A 17,386-nucleotide genomic window follows, 5' to 3' on the forward strand; every position below is an offset into this window, starting at 1 on the left:
GGGCCGCTGCAGTACTGCGGGAAGTATTTTATCTTATTTTTTACTTATCTTTTGACCCACTACCTGGTGTTTATTTTCTACCTTTTGGTTTGCAGCTTGAACATTTATGCCTGCATTCATAAACCAACGGCAGGCCTGCATTATCAATGCTCTGTTTGCAATCCAAACACGATATCTATCATCTGAAGGCCCATGGTTCCACTGGCAATTTAGCATAACTAAAATAAAGCCGTTTTATGTGAAAAGTCTATATTTTGCAGCTCTAATACACATTTCACCACACACAGACCACAAAATTATTTTTCCAATAGCGTATGTGATAATGCTACCCTACATTGGCTTCACCATGCAGTTTGTAAGAAGATAGATCAGCACAGACATGAAATCAGATTTCAACTTAATGGACGTGGACAAATGAAGACAATGAAAACAAAGTTCGATCTCCTTGCCGGTTGTTATATTTTTTCATCATCAAAATGAATGATTCGTTTTAGCCAAGTTGCCAGCTTGATTGGCGCTGTGATCTATTACATTGTTTTTCTTTTGCAAAACAAGCAATATTTTGATTTACTCACTCGACATAATAGGTCCCGTACTGTGGGTCTTCTATCTTCTCCCAACCATAGGGAAGTTCTACAATTGTGGAAACAAAATATATCTATATATATAAAACAGTGGATGTGGCAGAAATAGAAGAGTACTTTGGATAATCATACATAAAATTCTGTAGACATAATCTGGCAGTTTCCAGCCACTGACATCACGCATCGTGGTCACATAATACATATAATGCATGCATCAGAGTTTTTTTTCCAAAAAAACTTTGCCCTGGTTAAAAAGTGCTACTTTATGCCGGTTATGCGGGATGGGTGATTTTTTTATGCATGCATAGACAGGACTGGGAGTTTAATTGGAGGCCCTGACCAGCAGTTGAAGATCGCCGCAGCTTTTCCATTGTCATTTATTTAACACAAAAGTATCCGGTGTTATAATCTAAATCTCTATATATTTTTTTTTACACGGATCCATTACTGGTGCCACCAGTTTTGTTAGCCCATGCCTGGCTTGCTTATATCACTTTTTCTTATGTTCCTTTGTAAAACTATATTTTTGTACGGACATCACAAGTACGCACATCACTAGTACGCTGTGCTTTCTTACAGTGATAATGTATGTGGTGGGATAAATGTATGGTAAGCCAAGTGAAGGGCAGGACTTTCTGATCATAAGTGACTCTCTTAAGAATAAATAGCTTGTTTGTTGTGCATTACGCTGCTAGCGCTCAAGCAGTCTGTGGTCCCTCCGATAGACTGCTACTAATTATTAAATACAGATAAGCAGAACGTGACACGTATCCTGCTGGCTGAGCACAATGAATCATCGTGTACTTCATCTCTTTGAAGATTTCTCTCTCACCGCCTTGGGTTGCTTCTGCTTAAGTGTACATGATGTTCTCGCACAGCTGGGCAGGAATGCTAATTTCGGAGAGGAAATTACATAAACTACAGAAAGGAGTTGAGCCGCGATACAGTGATTTCCAACGGTACAGTAGCAAACCAGATCTGAAATACTGACCTGCTTGTGGCTTTTAACATGGGGAAAGCTGGAAAGTAACTCACTGGTTGGTTTAGTGATTGACCCAAGTTCTATTGAGCAAATAATTCTAAGTACAAAAGGAGCAGTGGGATACTTGACGTCATTTTAAGGCCAACGCATGACAATGTGCATTTGCCGGTATATCAAATGAAGCAGGGTATGCATTGTATAGGAAATTTTGCTCCGATACGGAATGTTGCTATATTCAACTACAGAACTCCTAAACTCCTCATCTTTCAGTGGAGTCAGTCTGTCCAGCAGCGTAGAGCACCAGCACCATAATAGGGTGCCATCTGGGTTATTCTTTAGCCTAGCCATAATGGCTGTGTATAAGTGGTAGTCCATGTGCATGCATGGATACCTAATGCTGCTATCTGACAGACATCTGGAATCAGCTCCCCAGGAAAAAGAACAATCATCATTTCCAGGTGGCTGAAAGAACCAATCTGCAGCCACCAAAGAAAGCAATGCAACAAAAAGTAAGAAATCACATAACATGGAGGAATAACTATCCGATTATGGTGAACTGGAAGTGAAGAGGGATGTTCTTTTGGTATACACATACACTATTGTTTAAAAGTTTGTTGTCACTAAGAAAATTCCTAGTTTTTGAAAGAAAAGCAAATTTTGTCCATTAAAATGACATCAAATGAATCAGAAATACAGTTAATGTTGTAAACTACTATTGTAGCTGGAAACAACTGATTTTTAATGGAATATCTACAGATGCCCTTTATCATCAACCATTGCTCCAGTGTTCCAATGGCACATTGTGTTAGATAATCAAAGGTTAAAAGGATCATTTTATTTATTTAGAAAGTGTTTTACCGCTCTCATTTCTCGTTGAAAGAAAATATGGTCTTCTAGCTGAGTAATGCATGTTAATACAGGGTTAATTTGGCAAAAATGCAAAACCAGTTTAAAAACACACATTCAGACAAACACTCACGCAGGCACTCAGCAATAACAAAGACACCCAGACACTCACACCAACACTACTAGACACCCACGCACTAATATAGACACCCAAACACACATACTAAACATACCCAAATACACACACATGCACACATACCCAGATACTCAAATTAACACAACCAGACACACAGTAACATACCCAAAGATACATACTCACAGACTAGCATATCCAGACACAAACACACACTAACATACCCAGATAAACACACTAACATATCAAAAGGCACATGTTCACATGATAAAAAATTTTCACAAACATACCCAGACATACACTAATATTAAAATACACAGACACACACACTTACATACCCAGACACATGCTCACACACTAACATACCCAGACACATGCTCACACACTAACATACCCAGACACACACTAACATATCCAAACACATATTTAACAAACCCACACACTATCACACACAGACAAAAATACGTTTACAAACTAAAATACCCACATACACTTATATACCCACCACACACAAACCAGACACACAAGCATACCCAGACAAAGACACTTTAACACACACACGTATTTCAGGTGTTTCAATTAGACTCATTGCCACAGGTGTATAAAATCAAGCACCTAACTATGCAGTCTGAAATGTGAAGAGCTCAGTGAATTCAAGCGTGGTACTGTGATAGGATGCCACCTTTGCTATAATTCAGTTTGTGAAATTTCATCCCAGCTAGATATTCAACGGTTAACTGTAAGTGGTATAATTGGAAAGTGGAAGCTTAGGAAGAAGCAACTCAACCACAGCCAACCTGTGGTGATTCATGGCCCAACTGATAAGGATCCTTAGTTATAGGAATTCCATTCCTAGCTTAAGTGGAGGGGTTTCCATCACCTTTACCCTACCACGTCTTTTGTTATTGGCAGATCAAAGAAGGAAATTATTTCTTGGAAAAGAATGTGTTATATAATTGGTCATTTGGCCACATGGGTAATGTTTAATAAAAATATTTGAAAAGATTTAGGGGCAATGCCGCGACCTCAAAGAAGAACTCCACATTTTACTCTCATTGGAACAACATCGTAAGATACCATCTGGACTTAAGAAGTTTCCACAGGCCTGCTTATTGATAAAACTTGAGGGTCCTGTGTTTAAATCCCATTGTTATTAAGAACTGTTTGCCTGTTTTGTTTTTCTTTTGTATGTCTTGTAGGATTTGTCTTTTTGTTATTAAAATATTAATAATCCAAATCCGTCTTTGAGCTCTAGTATTGATATCCACAAACCCTAAGAGAGTTATTTTTTCCTAATTTCTAGAGAATATATATATGTGTGTGTTGTTTGCCTGGGGTGGGTTGATATATATATATATATATATATATATATATATATAAATATATTATAGAGAGATAGATATTTTAATTCGGATATCTCACAAATCCAGTATCAAAATCGTGAGTAGTGCCAGACTACCTGGGGGGATACAGGCAGGATTTGTGGGTTAATTTGGTATAATGTATGCCTTGTTAAGGGGTGAAGTTAGTAAATCCAGAGGCTTGACAGACACACCCAGACATAAAAGCATACCCAAACAAAGACATGTTCACACACACACACACAACCTTGCAAAGCCTCAGCCGGTCTTTGATGCAGTTCGCTCGGTGAGCCACCGGACTACTCCAGCAAGGTCATGCAATGCGGCGTTGAATGAGGCCTCCGAACCCAACATACCAGTTTCTGATATATATACACTGAATGGGTTTAAGTATTAACTCCAAAATGACAGATGGGGTTTTGAATCAAAGCCAGTTAACCAGTTTTTTGGTCAATTGTTCACACAAAGGAGGAGGGAATCGAGGTGAGGTGCCCAGCATAAAAGTGGGATAAACTAAAGGGCGCAGGGTAAGTACAAGTAGATGTTCAAGGCAGGTAGGTGCTGATATAAGATTCTAAAATGAACAGGTCAGGGAAATGATGGGATATGATTCTGCCCTTAACATGCAGCCCTTAGGAGGGGGAGAAGGGTGCACTTAAATTGAAGATATTAGCCAGTAGACTATGTATCAACATCTACTATGCCCTCATCTCAGTGGCCCATGCAGGAGGATGAGATGGAGAATATAATTATGTTTTGCCACTTGGCTTGAAAAGTAAGAACACAATAGCTAAATACTGTATAAATGTCAGTTTGCCATATGTTAATGATGATTTAGCTTTGAATACATTTGTATGCCTCTTTACAGCTTTCACATTACCTCCATCGTCACAATCTTCTGGTGCTTTGGCTTTCTTGCAGAGTCGAGGATCTAGCCATGTAGTGGTTTTGGTGTTGTGGCTGAAAAAGGAAGAACAGCAAATCTGACACAATTGAAGAGCAAAGAACAAATATATTTATTAAAGAGCGAAGAACAAATATATAACAGGCAATTACTGCATAGTTTTCTAGAAGCTAATAACTTCAATAACAAAGGATCCACATCCTAAAATCTAAAACGCAAGGGAGACTGTAGGAAAGAGGTACATGGAAGAGGACTACAAAGCATTCACAGCTACATCTGTGCTCCATGCAACTATGATTGCACACAATAAAAGGATGACCAACTCCTCCATTAAATACTTATGGGCAATTAAGTTAAACATGGAAGATCTATAGTAAAGTAATGAAATGTCCCCAAATGTACTTCAAGAATAGAACTTTTCCCTGGAATTGGTGATGTTGTTGCTTGTAGTACAACTTATCAAATCAATTCTCAATGTCATGGTGAGTTGTGTGTATGTGGGCTTACTCAATAAAGTAGATCATTCCAGCCTCGGTGTAGGCCATCTCCCAGTTCTTGGGCAGAGGTTCCAGGTTTTCTTCTCGAGTCAAGTAATTCCTGAAGTCCATGTTGCTGTTGGTCTGGTTGTAACTTGGAACAACCTTCCCCCATTCTGTGGGTTCCTGTCTGTCCCTATGTTCTGGAATAAATAACAGTCACACTGTGGGGTCAGTCATCTAAAGGTCAAACATAATCACTTTGAATGTTTAAAACTGAATTTTAACAATTATATTGTAAATCTTTATACTATATCCACAGCATTTTGGTGGAAGCAATTTACTTTACCAAGGAAAAGAACATAGTATGTGCAGATTGGCTATAATATATATATATATATATATATATATATATATATATATATATATATATATATACATACACATACATACATACACACACACACACACATTTTGGGTTTGAGGATGGTTATCTTTCATTTTATATTTCTTCTGATTTATGTAGTATCCTTAAATACAATGATGCAGATTAAGGCATCAAACAGAATGGGATTACCCCAGTAATTCTTGAATCACTTTTAAATGTGTATGTATGACAAAGCAATAAGAATTGGTATTTAAATGAAAAAATAGTCAATTTTAATAATGATGCTGGTAAAAGGGGGTTTCTTTAAAGGAAAATGATTGGTAATTCCCAGGGTCACATTAATAGTTATATCTATATAAAAAATAAGATCATGGCAAATTTGTGTCAACAGCCAAAACTATTATTTTGAATCATTTGGAAGTAATGTATTTTGTGTTGCCATAAAACTAGCAGCTTGCTGACTATATTTCAACAACATTTGTCTGCAGCAGCAAAAAGCACCTGGACATCTATGTGCTATGAAGTAATAGCAAACCATGTTCATTTGCATGTAGCAACACCCTCATTATTTAGAAAGACAAAAATCAAAAATGCCTCTATGTAAACTTTTCTATGGTTTATATTATGAGCTTAACTTTTATCCTTGTGATCAAATTTAGAAGACAAACTCTGGTGCTCTGATCTTTCTCACTCCATGTTTGCTGGTACAAATCTGAGTAACTTGTGCTCAAATACATGTAAGTGCTTTTGCAACATGCCTGGTGTCAATGGCAGGGCTGGTTAAAACCTAGAGAGTAAGGATCTAATATTTTGGACTATCATAGAGTGATAACTATGGACATTTCTACCTCGATCCTACACGTTTATATCTGGCTTTTATACGGATATGTTATGGGGTTTCTCTAAAACTAGAGGTTATTTGGTTTAAAAGAAATCAGAGGTTATATATACACATCAATTCTGGTGCAAAGCTTAAATGTTTGTCTTAACACCATAGCAACCAATTGAACGTTCTTGCTTAGTGGATCATTCCGCTGGCTGTTGGATAAGGCAATAACAGCACTAAAGTAGCTTTTCTCTATAACACATTATATATATATATTATATATATATATATATCCATCCATTATATTTTGTCTCACCTGCGCTTCCACTGCTGCCATTAAGAGCCTCTCTCTCCTCCTCGTCTTCCTCCTCAGGAAGGGAGGAATCTGTTCGCTGCATCTTGCTGACAGACGTGGTTCGTTTTCTTTGAGTTTCTGGGACAAAGTCACTATCAAACAATACTTGATCTACCGGATCAGGCTGAAAGGGGCTTGGTTCAGCTGGAGGCTTGGGTGTCCCATAGAAATTACCTACATCGGGAATAGGTTATCCTTAGTGTTAATAATAATTATATTAAAGAAAAATAACACACAGACATTAAAATAATTTATAGACAGACACATCAGTTACGTAGTATTAAAGGGACGGTTTAATGTCCCTGACACCTCCATTATAAAGCTTGGGGGGGGCAAATGCATATGGCAGGAATCTGTAGGAAAGATGCACCTTCACAGCGTACTGAATAACATATCTTCTTGCAAAGTGCACCACTCAAGAAAACTTTAGGCTATCCTCAAGAAGAGTCTTTTTGAAGAAGAGTCTTTTTGAAGTAGTTGACCTTTTTCTGACAACTGATGCTACCTGATTCAATTCGCAAAGCAACCCAGGTTACCGGTGGTGATTCTTATAAGACCCCCTTATGCTAACCTGGTGTTAAAACTAAAAATTTTCACTGGGGAAAACCATAAGAGAAACCCACAAGGGTAAAAGTCCAATGTAAAGACTTTGCCTGCATGAAAGGAATGAACATATGCATTTTATTGCTTGCTTTGTGTATAATAATCTCGGATGGCTTTAAAAAACTAGGACCCTTCCACCTTTCTTTTCGTTCTTGCTCAGGTTTGCTAAAGAGAAATTAAAATAGTGCTGTAGATTTGTCAATAGCACAAAATACCCTGTTAAATTGGATTTTAATTGCGTTCGAAGAAAATCATTTAACAGGACGAGGCAGAACAAAATACCGCATCATGCGTCAACATCCAAGTCTTTTGTGGACAATTACGGCAATTGCAAAGCAGAAATATGATTCTAACACCCAATTCTCATCAAACCTCTTACACCCCTGGTATAACTAGATGGTAAGCCGGCAAGCAGGGTCCCCATTTTACTGTTCAGTTTGTAAGTGGGAATTGTTTTACTTAATAAATCAAGGAGCACGATAATAATAGCTAGCCTTCCTGTCTGTTCCGTGCATTAACATAGGATGATACTGTAGGTCGAAGTGCTGCATGAGCTTGGAATGCAAATTATTCTTGTCCTGTATTAAACAAGATATCGCTGGTGGTTGCATTGGACTGCACAGTGTAACATTTTGGAAGAAGTGATAAATCTGCTCTAAATTATTGTGTATAAAATCACTGAAAAGGCTTCACATGTGACGCTGCCATAAAAGTCATGTTGCTTAGGAAACTCAATGATCCATGTTATCACTACAATGTAAATTAAACGATCGCAGAACGGAAAACAGGGGATCAAGGAATATTAACGGATAGTAGGCACCAAAATGCCTACTAGGTATTTCTAGATGTTTGACTATTCACAAAGCACGGCTAAGTGTTTATGCCTGTAGCTTTCTTATGTAATGGTAAATTGGTAACACTGTGTAATACTATGTATCGTATTAACTAATCTTGCAGAAAAATAATCCCAGTGGGATAGATTGAAAGGTTGATAAATTACAGATAAGAACTGGACGACTAGGTATTCCTGTTCATGTGGGAAATAAACACTGCCAGTTTGGGATCTTGATAAAGAAGGTAATTTAAGAGTTTATTTATTAAACCAGCTTGAAGAATCTAAACAAAGGAGTACCCATAAATCCATACTCTCATTAAAAATTAATCCGGTAACCGGTAGTTAACTTCACAAAAGTAGTACCCGTTGTACCAGTTCAATGACCTATATTTCTGTAATTTACTGATTACATTACCATTGTATATTAGCAAAAATACTGAAAAAACTCAGAAAATTAAATGTCTGCTTCACTTGTATATTTAAGTGTAATCCCATTGAACAGTGCTGCTGAATATGTTTGTGATATATAAGTCAATAAATAATAATAGTGAAAACTGAAATATATTTTGCATGGACTCCAATGCATTTGCCACTTAATTTAGAACATTATATTTTCTCACGTTCCCATCTCTTCTCTTGATTGAAAGCAGGAAACGCATTAAAGTATACTTTCTGCACATGCGCTGTAGCACTTGCTTGGAAATCAATGTGAGCAGCGGCAGCCAACTGCATGTGTGTGCTGGACTTGATGTCAGTTATTGCTGTGCTACAGTAATGTACACACAAGTGATCACGGGGATCACGTACCGTCATATGTTCCACTCTCCAGCAACACTCCACTGTCCTCCAGAGCTTTGAACTGCTCAACTGGAATAAAATTATAATCAACTCCCGGGACTTCTCCATCTCGTGGGGAACGGGTCGTACCTAAGGAGAAAACAAAAATACAAGATTTTTCAAGAACATTACTATAAATAAATAAAGACAAACTTCAGCTGAAGAATCGGTTCCATGGAGACTATGATAACCATAGCTTGAGAATGGGAATTCGAGGGGGGTGGAAAAAAAAAGTCCATAAAATCCTTATTTCTGAGATGACTTTGCCTAGTGAAACTAGGGCAATGAATTATGTAGGAAGAATGGATGCAAAGAAGTCTGGAAGGCATGGAAAATATTGGGCAATATTGTAGCAAAACTAACAATTTGCCTGTTTCAAACAGTGTTCAAATTACGGTGTTCATTTTCTCCCAGCACACCAAAATGTTGAAAGCCCTTGGTATAGTAATGTATTTAGTCTTCCCTGAGGGAGCCGGGTTACCACATGGTGACAAAAATTACAGAGCCAGTCTATTGAAGGAATGAAGACTGTTAAACATACAACGTTTATAAGGTGAAATGAAAGTTAGCTGCATATATGTTTATATATCTGTCAAAAAATTATATTATGGAGGCACTTCAATGCAAACTAGCATATTGTATTAAAGATGGCATCTCTTGTTTTTCTTGGACCAAGAATAAAATATGGATTTATCTCTACAAAACAACTATCTACTGCTTTCTTAAGGGTACTCGCTCCTGATTAACAAAAGGTCATTTCAACCGGATCCGTCATCTAGCTCAGGCATATACCAAACTGTCTCTGTGTTTTGTGCTAGCGTATCACAAGCACAAACACCAACTTGGAGCAGGCCTGTCATACATTTTTCACTTATTAATGTGTACACCATGACAACATGGTGTGTAAACCAAGAAAACAAGCTTGAAGCAGTCAATCAGTGACAGACAAAACACTCCATTAAAATGAATGGGAGCACTTTTCACATATATATACACAGCGGTCTAAACAGATCCTCGTCCACAGTGTTCGCTAAGCCAGCACTGGAGGTGACTAGCACTGTATGTCATGTGCAAAGAGATTATTTTTGCTGCATGGAAGATAGCTCAGGGGAGGGGAAGAGGCAAACATAAATGGAGGTATTCTGCAGAATCCTCCAATGCATATGCAACGGAGACACCATCTGTGCAGAAATACCCATTTATTTTTTTTATAGGGCAATAAGTACAAGTAGCATATTGCTTATTCAAAACGATTTCTTTCAAATATGGTCATTCTGCCCTCATGTCCTATATGGGACATCTTCAAAGCCAGTCAAGTTCAATTCAACCCCATCAAACCATATATGTTTGAAAACTAGACACCCCACGGTATTTTGATTGCTAGTATTTAAACTCTTTCCATGCAGTAATTCTACTACCAGCCTTTGTCAAACCTTGTGCTAGTAATTTTTTTTAATGTCTTTCTTTTCCCCACACACATTGCAATTCAGGTATGAATTTAACACTCCTGAAATGTGTCACAGCCAAACAACACCCCAATATGTTTTCAGCAACATGTCCCGAGTACAGTGATGCCACCCATGCATTGGTTTGTCGGGTTGTTTAGAGTGTAATTTCAATTTTTCACCTTGGAATTTTGATAAGTTGAAAATTCTGCTCTCATGTCCTATTTGGGACATCTTAAAACCTGGCCAATTCAACCCCCCCCAATTTGTGTTCAGCAACATCTCCTGTGTACAGTGATACCACCCAGGCATGGGTTTGTTGGGTTGTTTGGGGGTAAACAGCCACATTTAGGAGGTGTGCATTTTTTGGAATTTCAACATCTGGTCAGTCTGTGTCCATGTCCTATTTATTTTGGGTACATCTTTGAACCCGGCCAATTCTATTTATCCCTTCAAATGATACATTTTTAAAAGTAGACACCCCATGGGCATTTAAAATGGCAGCATTTTAACTCTTTCCATGCGAAGTAATTTTAAAAATAAATATATATCTATATTACCACTGCTTTAAAACTCGCAGCCGCATCGGCTGCAATGGCATCCCAGTGTGCCGGCCCATGGACTGGCCGGCCCACCGCAGGTGCTGCAGGCTTTTGCCCCGCATTAAAGACGGCCCTGGCGCGGCCGAATCAGCCACTTAAATGGACGGCCATGCGGCTCTTTAATTTAGATTCAGGGCGGCCTGGGGGGCAGGTGTGTAATGACTTATATTTGATGTGAGTTGGAATGTGATTGGTTAATTCTGAACAGAGCCAGAGCCACAGCCCCAGTTAGAAGAGGTTGTGCACGCTTATGCAACCAGGTTATTGTGAGTTGTGTCCCCCCCCTCAAAGATTTCAGTTTGTTTGCAATTGAATCGTTCACGTTATAGGTCACATTAAAGGTGGAAAAAGTTCTGACATGATATATCTTTGTCTCATTCTTTAACATCACCAGAACCTGGTGTGTAGACTTTTTATATCCACTGCGTATATATATACACACAAAAGTGTATAAGGTTGGTATACTGTGCTTCATACAACATGTTATTGATTGAAACAACCTTGCAATATAATCAACGGGGAGACATTTGACTGCAATGCAGTCAAGCTGTAAAATCTATCTTAGTATTGGTGACAAAGGCAAAAAACCCATTAAGTATCCATTTAACTATCCTACGTATTATATCATTGCATTTCAGTTCTGGATTGTCCTTGGGGCAAAATCAGACTCATATGTTGATGGAGATTTTTCCTCTGTAATGACACAAGAGAGATAAAACCTGAGAGGCTATGAAACTGCTGTCCATCTCAAACTTGTTTTGTTAAAAAAAGTTATGTCATTTTAAACATTTTTAATTAAAGAATACGATGTAGCCCTTCAGCCTCCCTGTACAATGCATACATTTATTGGGGCAGTCTAACAGGTGGCTGTACCAATGGCACAAGAAGAAAAAGCAAACAGACTCTAGGGTAGCTATCATCCCCAGCATTTCACTGAAAACAGCTTGGACTGTAAAAATAAATAAATAATGGGAAGAGATGTAAAAATGTGAATTCAAAACCATGACTCTCTTCAAATATTATAAGCAGCTTTAAGGGTCTCTTATCAGTAGCCCCTTTAAAAAGCACCATTGCAATCTTTCTTAATGAAATCACAACAGTGACAAACCCCTAGCCATATTTTAATTTCTTTAGTGTATATATGGTATTATTTTCTATCGGTGCACATGAAATGCATACTACATTTTACAGCTTGTATTGTTTTAATAGATGTTTCAGGAGACAATATACAAAAACAGCGATAGGATTTTCTGGATTGCGGTAGAATTGGGCACATTTGAACACATGCAGGGTTGCAGTAAAATCCTCTTCCACAGCATCAGCCACTTAATCTTTTCTTCCTACACCATTGTATTCTCTTTATTGATCCCTAAGGCAGATCTTATCATTTTGTATATAAAAGATGTAGTTGTCCTTTTTTATTTTATCATTTTAAGCTGTCTGCATAAATCTTACGTAGTGAATTTATTTATTTTTAGCTATTTTGAAAAACTGCCAGTCCCACTCTAACCAACAGTGTGCTAGAGGGCTCTGAATACAAAGATACAGCGCATACAGAAATTCTTCAACGCTTCGATGTATTTTTTTTTATATAGACTAATGGAATAGTTTAATCAATATTTTTTACTTTATACCATTTCCTAATGTTTGCAGTTTGTTTTTAGAGTATTTACCAATTTCATCATTCAAAACTTTGGTTAGAACAAATATTCTTTAAAATGAGGCAGGGTACACAAGTATTTTTCTGTGAAACCGCCAAACACATCCACAAGAAGTCTTATATATCAACCACGGCTTACGCGGCGCTTTACAACAGCAATTAACAGGTGGAACGAAATACATAAGGGGGTCTGTTTGCAAGCTATGACGGCATTTATGTTATTATTATTCATTGCTTTATATAGCGCCATTGGATTCCACAGCGCTGTACAATAGGATGACCCTAATCTTATGCTGTTGTTAATAATATTAATAATAAAAATATTAATGTCTGTTTTAAATCTTGGTTTCTTACAATGTCAAGGCCACAAGCTAGATTGAGAGGTAGGAAAGTTTTCTTTTAACAGTGGTAGTATAAAATATCCTCTTACTTTCTTAAAACAACACTGTGCAACAGTACTTGGACATATTCCCAAAGTACAAAACCTACCACACCTCAAGACCTTGCCCTTTTAACCATGACGGAAACAGCTTTGGGTGAGAGTCCTCTCCAGAAAGACAGATTCGTTTTATGAGCTACATCGTGAAACATTACATAGGGGGAGCAATGGCCATTATACTTATGGAAATGAGTAATTCAAAAACATCATGAAATGTGTCACTGCTTGAAGAATCTGATCATGTACTAACCCAGTGTGCGAAAATCAGTTTAAGCACCGTTGAAGAGGAACGAACATTAAAGGTAATCAGGAAATGTCATTCACACTTGTACTGATTTCCAGATTACATTTTGGAGTAAGAGGCTGAGCAAAGTGTGTTTATTTTAAGGTGCACACATTATTACATGTGTGTGTGTGTGTATATATATATATATATATATATATATATATATATATATATATATATATATATATATATATATATATATATACACACACACATGCACACATACATATATACACACACACACACACATAATTACTTTAAAAGGGGACAAAGTTTTTGTTATAAATGAAAGGGACACTCCAGCCATCATATGCAAAATATATGCATATGTATTTAGCAAATGCATGAGGGATTCTGCAGTGTGTGTTAGTGTATGCTGTTAGCGTGTGGGTGTTACTCTGTTTTATGTGCGTTAATGTGTGTGTAGGTCATCATATGGTGTAAGAGTGCATGCATGTTAGTGTATGGTGTTGGCATGAATGGTGTGTGTCAGTGTCTTTTGCTAGAGGGTCAAGGGCGAGCCTAGGCTTGGTGAAGGGAGAGAGGGAGAGAGTTTGTACGTGTATGGTCTTAGAGTCATTGAGTGAATTTTAGGGTGTGGGTGTCAGTGTATTATATTAGAGTGAGTGCGTGTCAGAGCATCTAAGGACACTAATCTGTGTGTGGGGGATATTTTTCTGCTCGTGTTCCAGCTGCACAGGTCCATGTAGAGATATGGACACCAGGGTACTGCTGCAGGCTCCACCTGGTACAAATGACCTAACTGGCAACTAAGTTGAGATACAGCTGAGGTGCAACTATAAATACCATATACTCAATAATATGTATTATAACAGGCATAGGAAAACCCCACTAGGACAGCGCTGTCTATACCAATCACAAACAATCAGCAACTTAACAATAGGGGAGTGATAACTAGCAAGAACCACAAGTTAAGATGGCTTCTCCCATGGCATATTTATTAAGTGTCAAACAAATAACGTATTGCGGATTTAAAGTAAACATCATTTACATAAGTTTATACAGTGCATGCAACTGTAAAATGTATGATTAGTGAAAAGTGACAGATCCATCTTAGGAGGTGTCTTTGTGTGTGTATACAAGGAGGTGGCCACTTCAATATCTATCTCACTTCAACCGTTCAAAGCTTTGGGTAGAAAAGCATTTATAGTTCGGAAACAAGGTTGGTACATTGGTTGGAGAAACTTTGTGCAGCATTATATTACAGACAACAAACACCACAACATAAAAGAGCTTAGCAAAGTGTGCACAAAATGAACACTTACACGGTATTGTTCGCAGGTAAAGGTTATCTCGGATCACTTGCTGCAGCTTGTGGTCTATGGATCCCTTCTGGAATTGCAGACTCAAGTAGTGACGCAGATCCTTATTGATAACTTTACCTGTAACGATGAAGAAAAAAAAGTGTTCACACCACAACAAATTGAACTTGTATAGTTATAAATGGGGCTATAGCAATATTGAAACAAATAAGAGGTTTACCTACGCACCACCAAGGCAGTAAGCCGACAGGTATTCAATAGTCTTAATATTCCAAGATTGACTGACACACAAGTTAGAGTCACTGAAGAAATACATTGGATTCAGTGGTTATGCTTGTTCGAGAAACAGATTGATACATTCTGATCAAAATAAGTTACGGGAGACTGATCAAAATGTCTGAGCAAATAATGTACCAGTGCACACATCTTAGTATCACTGCTTGGTGATACCGGTTTCAGATAATTGAAGTTGATAATATCTTGGAATGACACCTTTGTTTATCAGGTTAACAGGATTATCATCACATTTCTTAAAAATAGTTTTTTTTTGTCTGAAATGAAAAGTATGCATAAAAGTACCTTAGGACAAATATGATCTAAGCAACTAGTAATCGGTGTTTTAGCAGAACAAGGAAAATTGTGGATCCATGATATTTTCTACCAAAGATAACGGTGAGACCGACCAAAATATTATAACTTCTTTAATATATTTGTGTGGAGATAATTATATATAGAATTATCTACTGCCCACTAAACCTAAGAACATATAAACAAAGAATGCTGATGGGCAACTTTCGGCCATGGATGGAAGTCAAACCTCGTGGCTCATGAACTTATGAAATAATGTGGCATTTAAACCTCCCAGAAATGCTATGGGAGCATAGGAAGGATCCGGTATTTCGTAAACTGTTGTCTTTAAGTCTGAACATATTCTACATGCCCACTGACTTATATGTAAAGTTACAAGTGTAAATACATTTATGCATACTTGTCATTTCATATACAACATATAAAAATGTACCATGATTTGCCAAATGACCACAACCTTGACTTAAATATTTGGCCTTAGTTGACTGGAAAAACCGTTTTATCTCGTGCGAGAGCACACTGAAATGGATACATTGCAGTTTCTGAATGTGAGTTTACTGCAATGCTATTAACATAAAAGCACTACTGAGGATGTTAATTATTTACAGTTTTGCATTTAAAAACGAGTATGTTCCTGGAACACCACAGTATTGGGATCGAACGAAGACTGCACAAAAGAGTTGGGTGCCTATGCACCATCTTGGTGCAGTCTCCACAGAGACAGACGCCGACCGCCAGCCACCGTTGTGAGTGAATACACACAAATTGCATTTAGGTTAGGTGTACTGAGACATAAAACATAGATTTTGGAAAGTTGACAGAGCCTCTGCAGCTCCGAAAGGCTACTTTTCATTCACCATCAGGGACGCTGCGAGGAGAAGCACGTTCCCAGCTCTATTCACCCCAAAGCAAATCAGCTGCCCTGTGTGATTTAAGCAAGTGCAGAACTGCCAGGCTCTATCTAGTGGCACAGAAAGCAGCAGGGCTGCGAGTCGCTGATTTTTAGATGATTTAGCCATTTTCCAGGCCCCCCCTTTTACCCATTGCTCTCTTTCACAGACTATTCACAGACTTTGTATGAGACCTTCCTATTGTGGCAAGCAGAGCCCAGAAAGGTTTCTCGTGAATACTGCTGAGCCACGGCATTGTTCCCAGGACCTATTTCTGGAATGTCTCTCTCCCCACTGGCATTATTTGTCAGCTCACGTCAGGAAATGAACATTTGACAACATTTCTGATGGTTGAATCATTGCTGTGGTTTTTAGGGCAACTATTAATCAGGCTCTGGAAAGAGCGTAAAGATCGCCCTGTGTTACTCACTCCTGCGGGGCTTGGATTCTCTGTCTAAAGGCAGGAACAGTGTGAGGCTGGACTACGTCCAACAGAAAACGGACTTATTATTTTTCTATATCCATTTTTTTAAGATGATATTCAATCAAATAAAATGTTTAGTCTGGGATTTTATAAAGACGTTGATTACAGTAGGTGCATTTTATTGACTTGATGAAAAAACACTTGGTTACGTTGAAACACAAGGGGTCTTAAGGCTTAAGGACTGTTTGTGGGACATTTATTTTGGATTAAAGAATTACCAGAGCCTGAAATCAGTGTATATTGAAACTGGGAAAACCATGGAAGCAAAACGAATAAAACATTTACAAGACGTGCAAAAAAACCCCCCCAAAAAACAACAGGAAAGAGGAGGACCTTTTTAAGATGTGCCCAGAATTCCTTTTTCACAACAAAACTTTCATATATGGTCATACTCAAATATTAGATGATTAGATGATTCCACAACCAGCTAGAGGTATAAACAGCACATAAGATCCTTTTAAGTTCTTCTGGTAAAGAAAGTTTCCTTCATCAACGGCTTAATTTATTCATTTTTTTAAATTAAATGCTGGATTAAAGAGACACTCCAGCTATCACATGCACTTTATTATTGCCCCTTTG

At 37.8% G+C, this 17,386-nt stretch overlaps 1 protein-coding gene across 1 annotated transcript in view; it reads right to left on the reverse strand.

The window, feature by feature from the left end:
• The window catches only part of LOC149298379 (membrane-associated guanylate kinase, WW and PDZ domain-containing protein 3), a 152,919-nt gene that overhangs the window by 42,233 nt on the left and 93,300 nt on the right, over positions 1–17,386 (reverse strand). The window contains exons 2-7 of the mRNA XM_089487457.1: positions 14,849–14,965; positions 9,101–9,220; positions 6,817–7,029; positions 5,318–5,489; positions 4,787–4,866; positions 576–633 (exon numbers count right to left, since the gene is read on the reverse strand). Of these exons, the coding sequence (XP_089343583.1) occupies positions 576–633; positions 4,787–4,866; positions 5,318–5,489; positions 6,817–7,029; positions 9,101–9,220; positions 14,849–14,965 (760 nt within the window). The remainder of the gene's footprint in view (positions 1–575; positions 634–4,786; positions 4,867–5,317; positions 5,490–6,816; positions 7,030–9,100; positions 9,221–14,848; positions 14,966–17,386) is intronic.

This window comes from Sceloporus occidentalis, unplaced genomic scaffold (genome assembly GCF_023333645.1).
Source record: "Sceloporus occidentalis isolate IW3139 unplaced genomic scaffold, rSceOcc1.0.p SCAF_33, whole genome shotgun sequence".
Taxonomy (NCBI): Eukaryota; Metazoa; Chordata; class Lepidosauria; order Squamata; family Phrynosomatidae; genus Sceloporus; species Sceloporus occidentalis.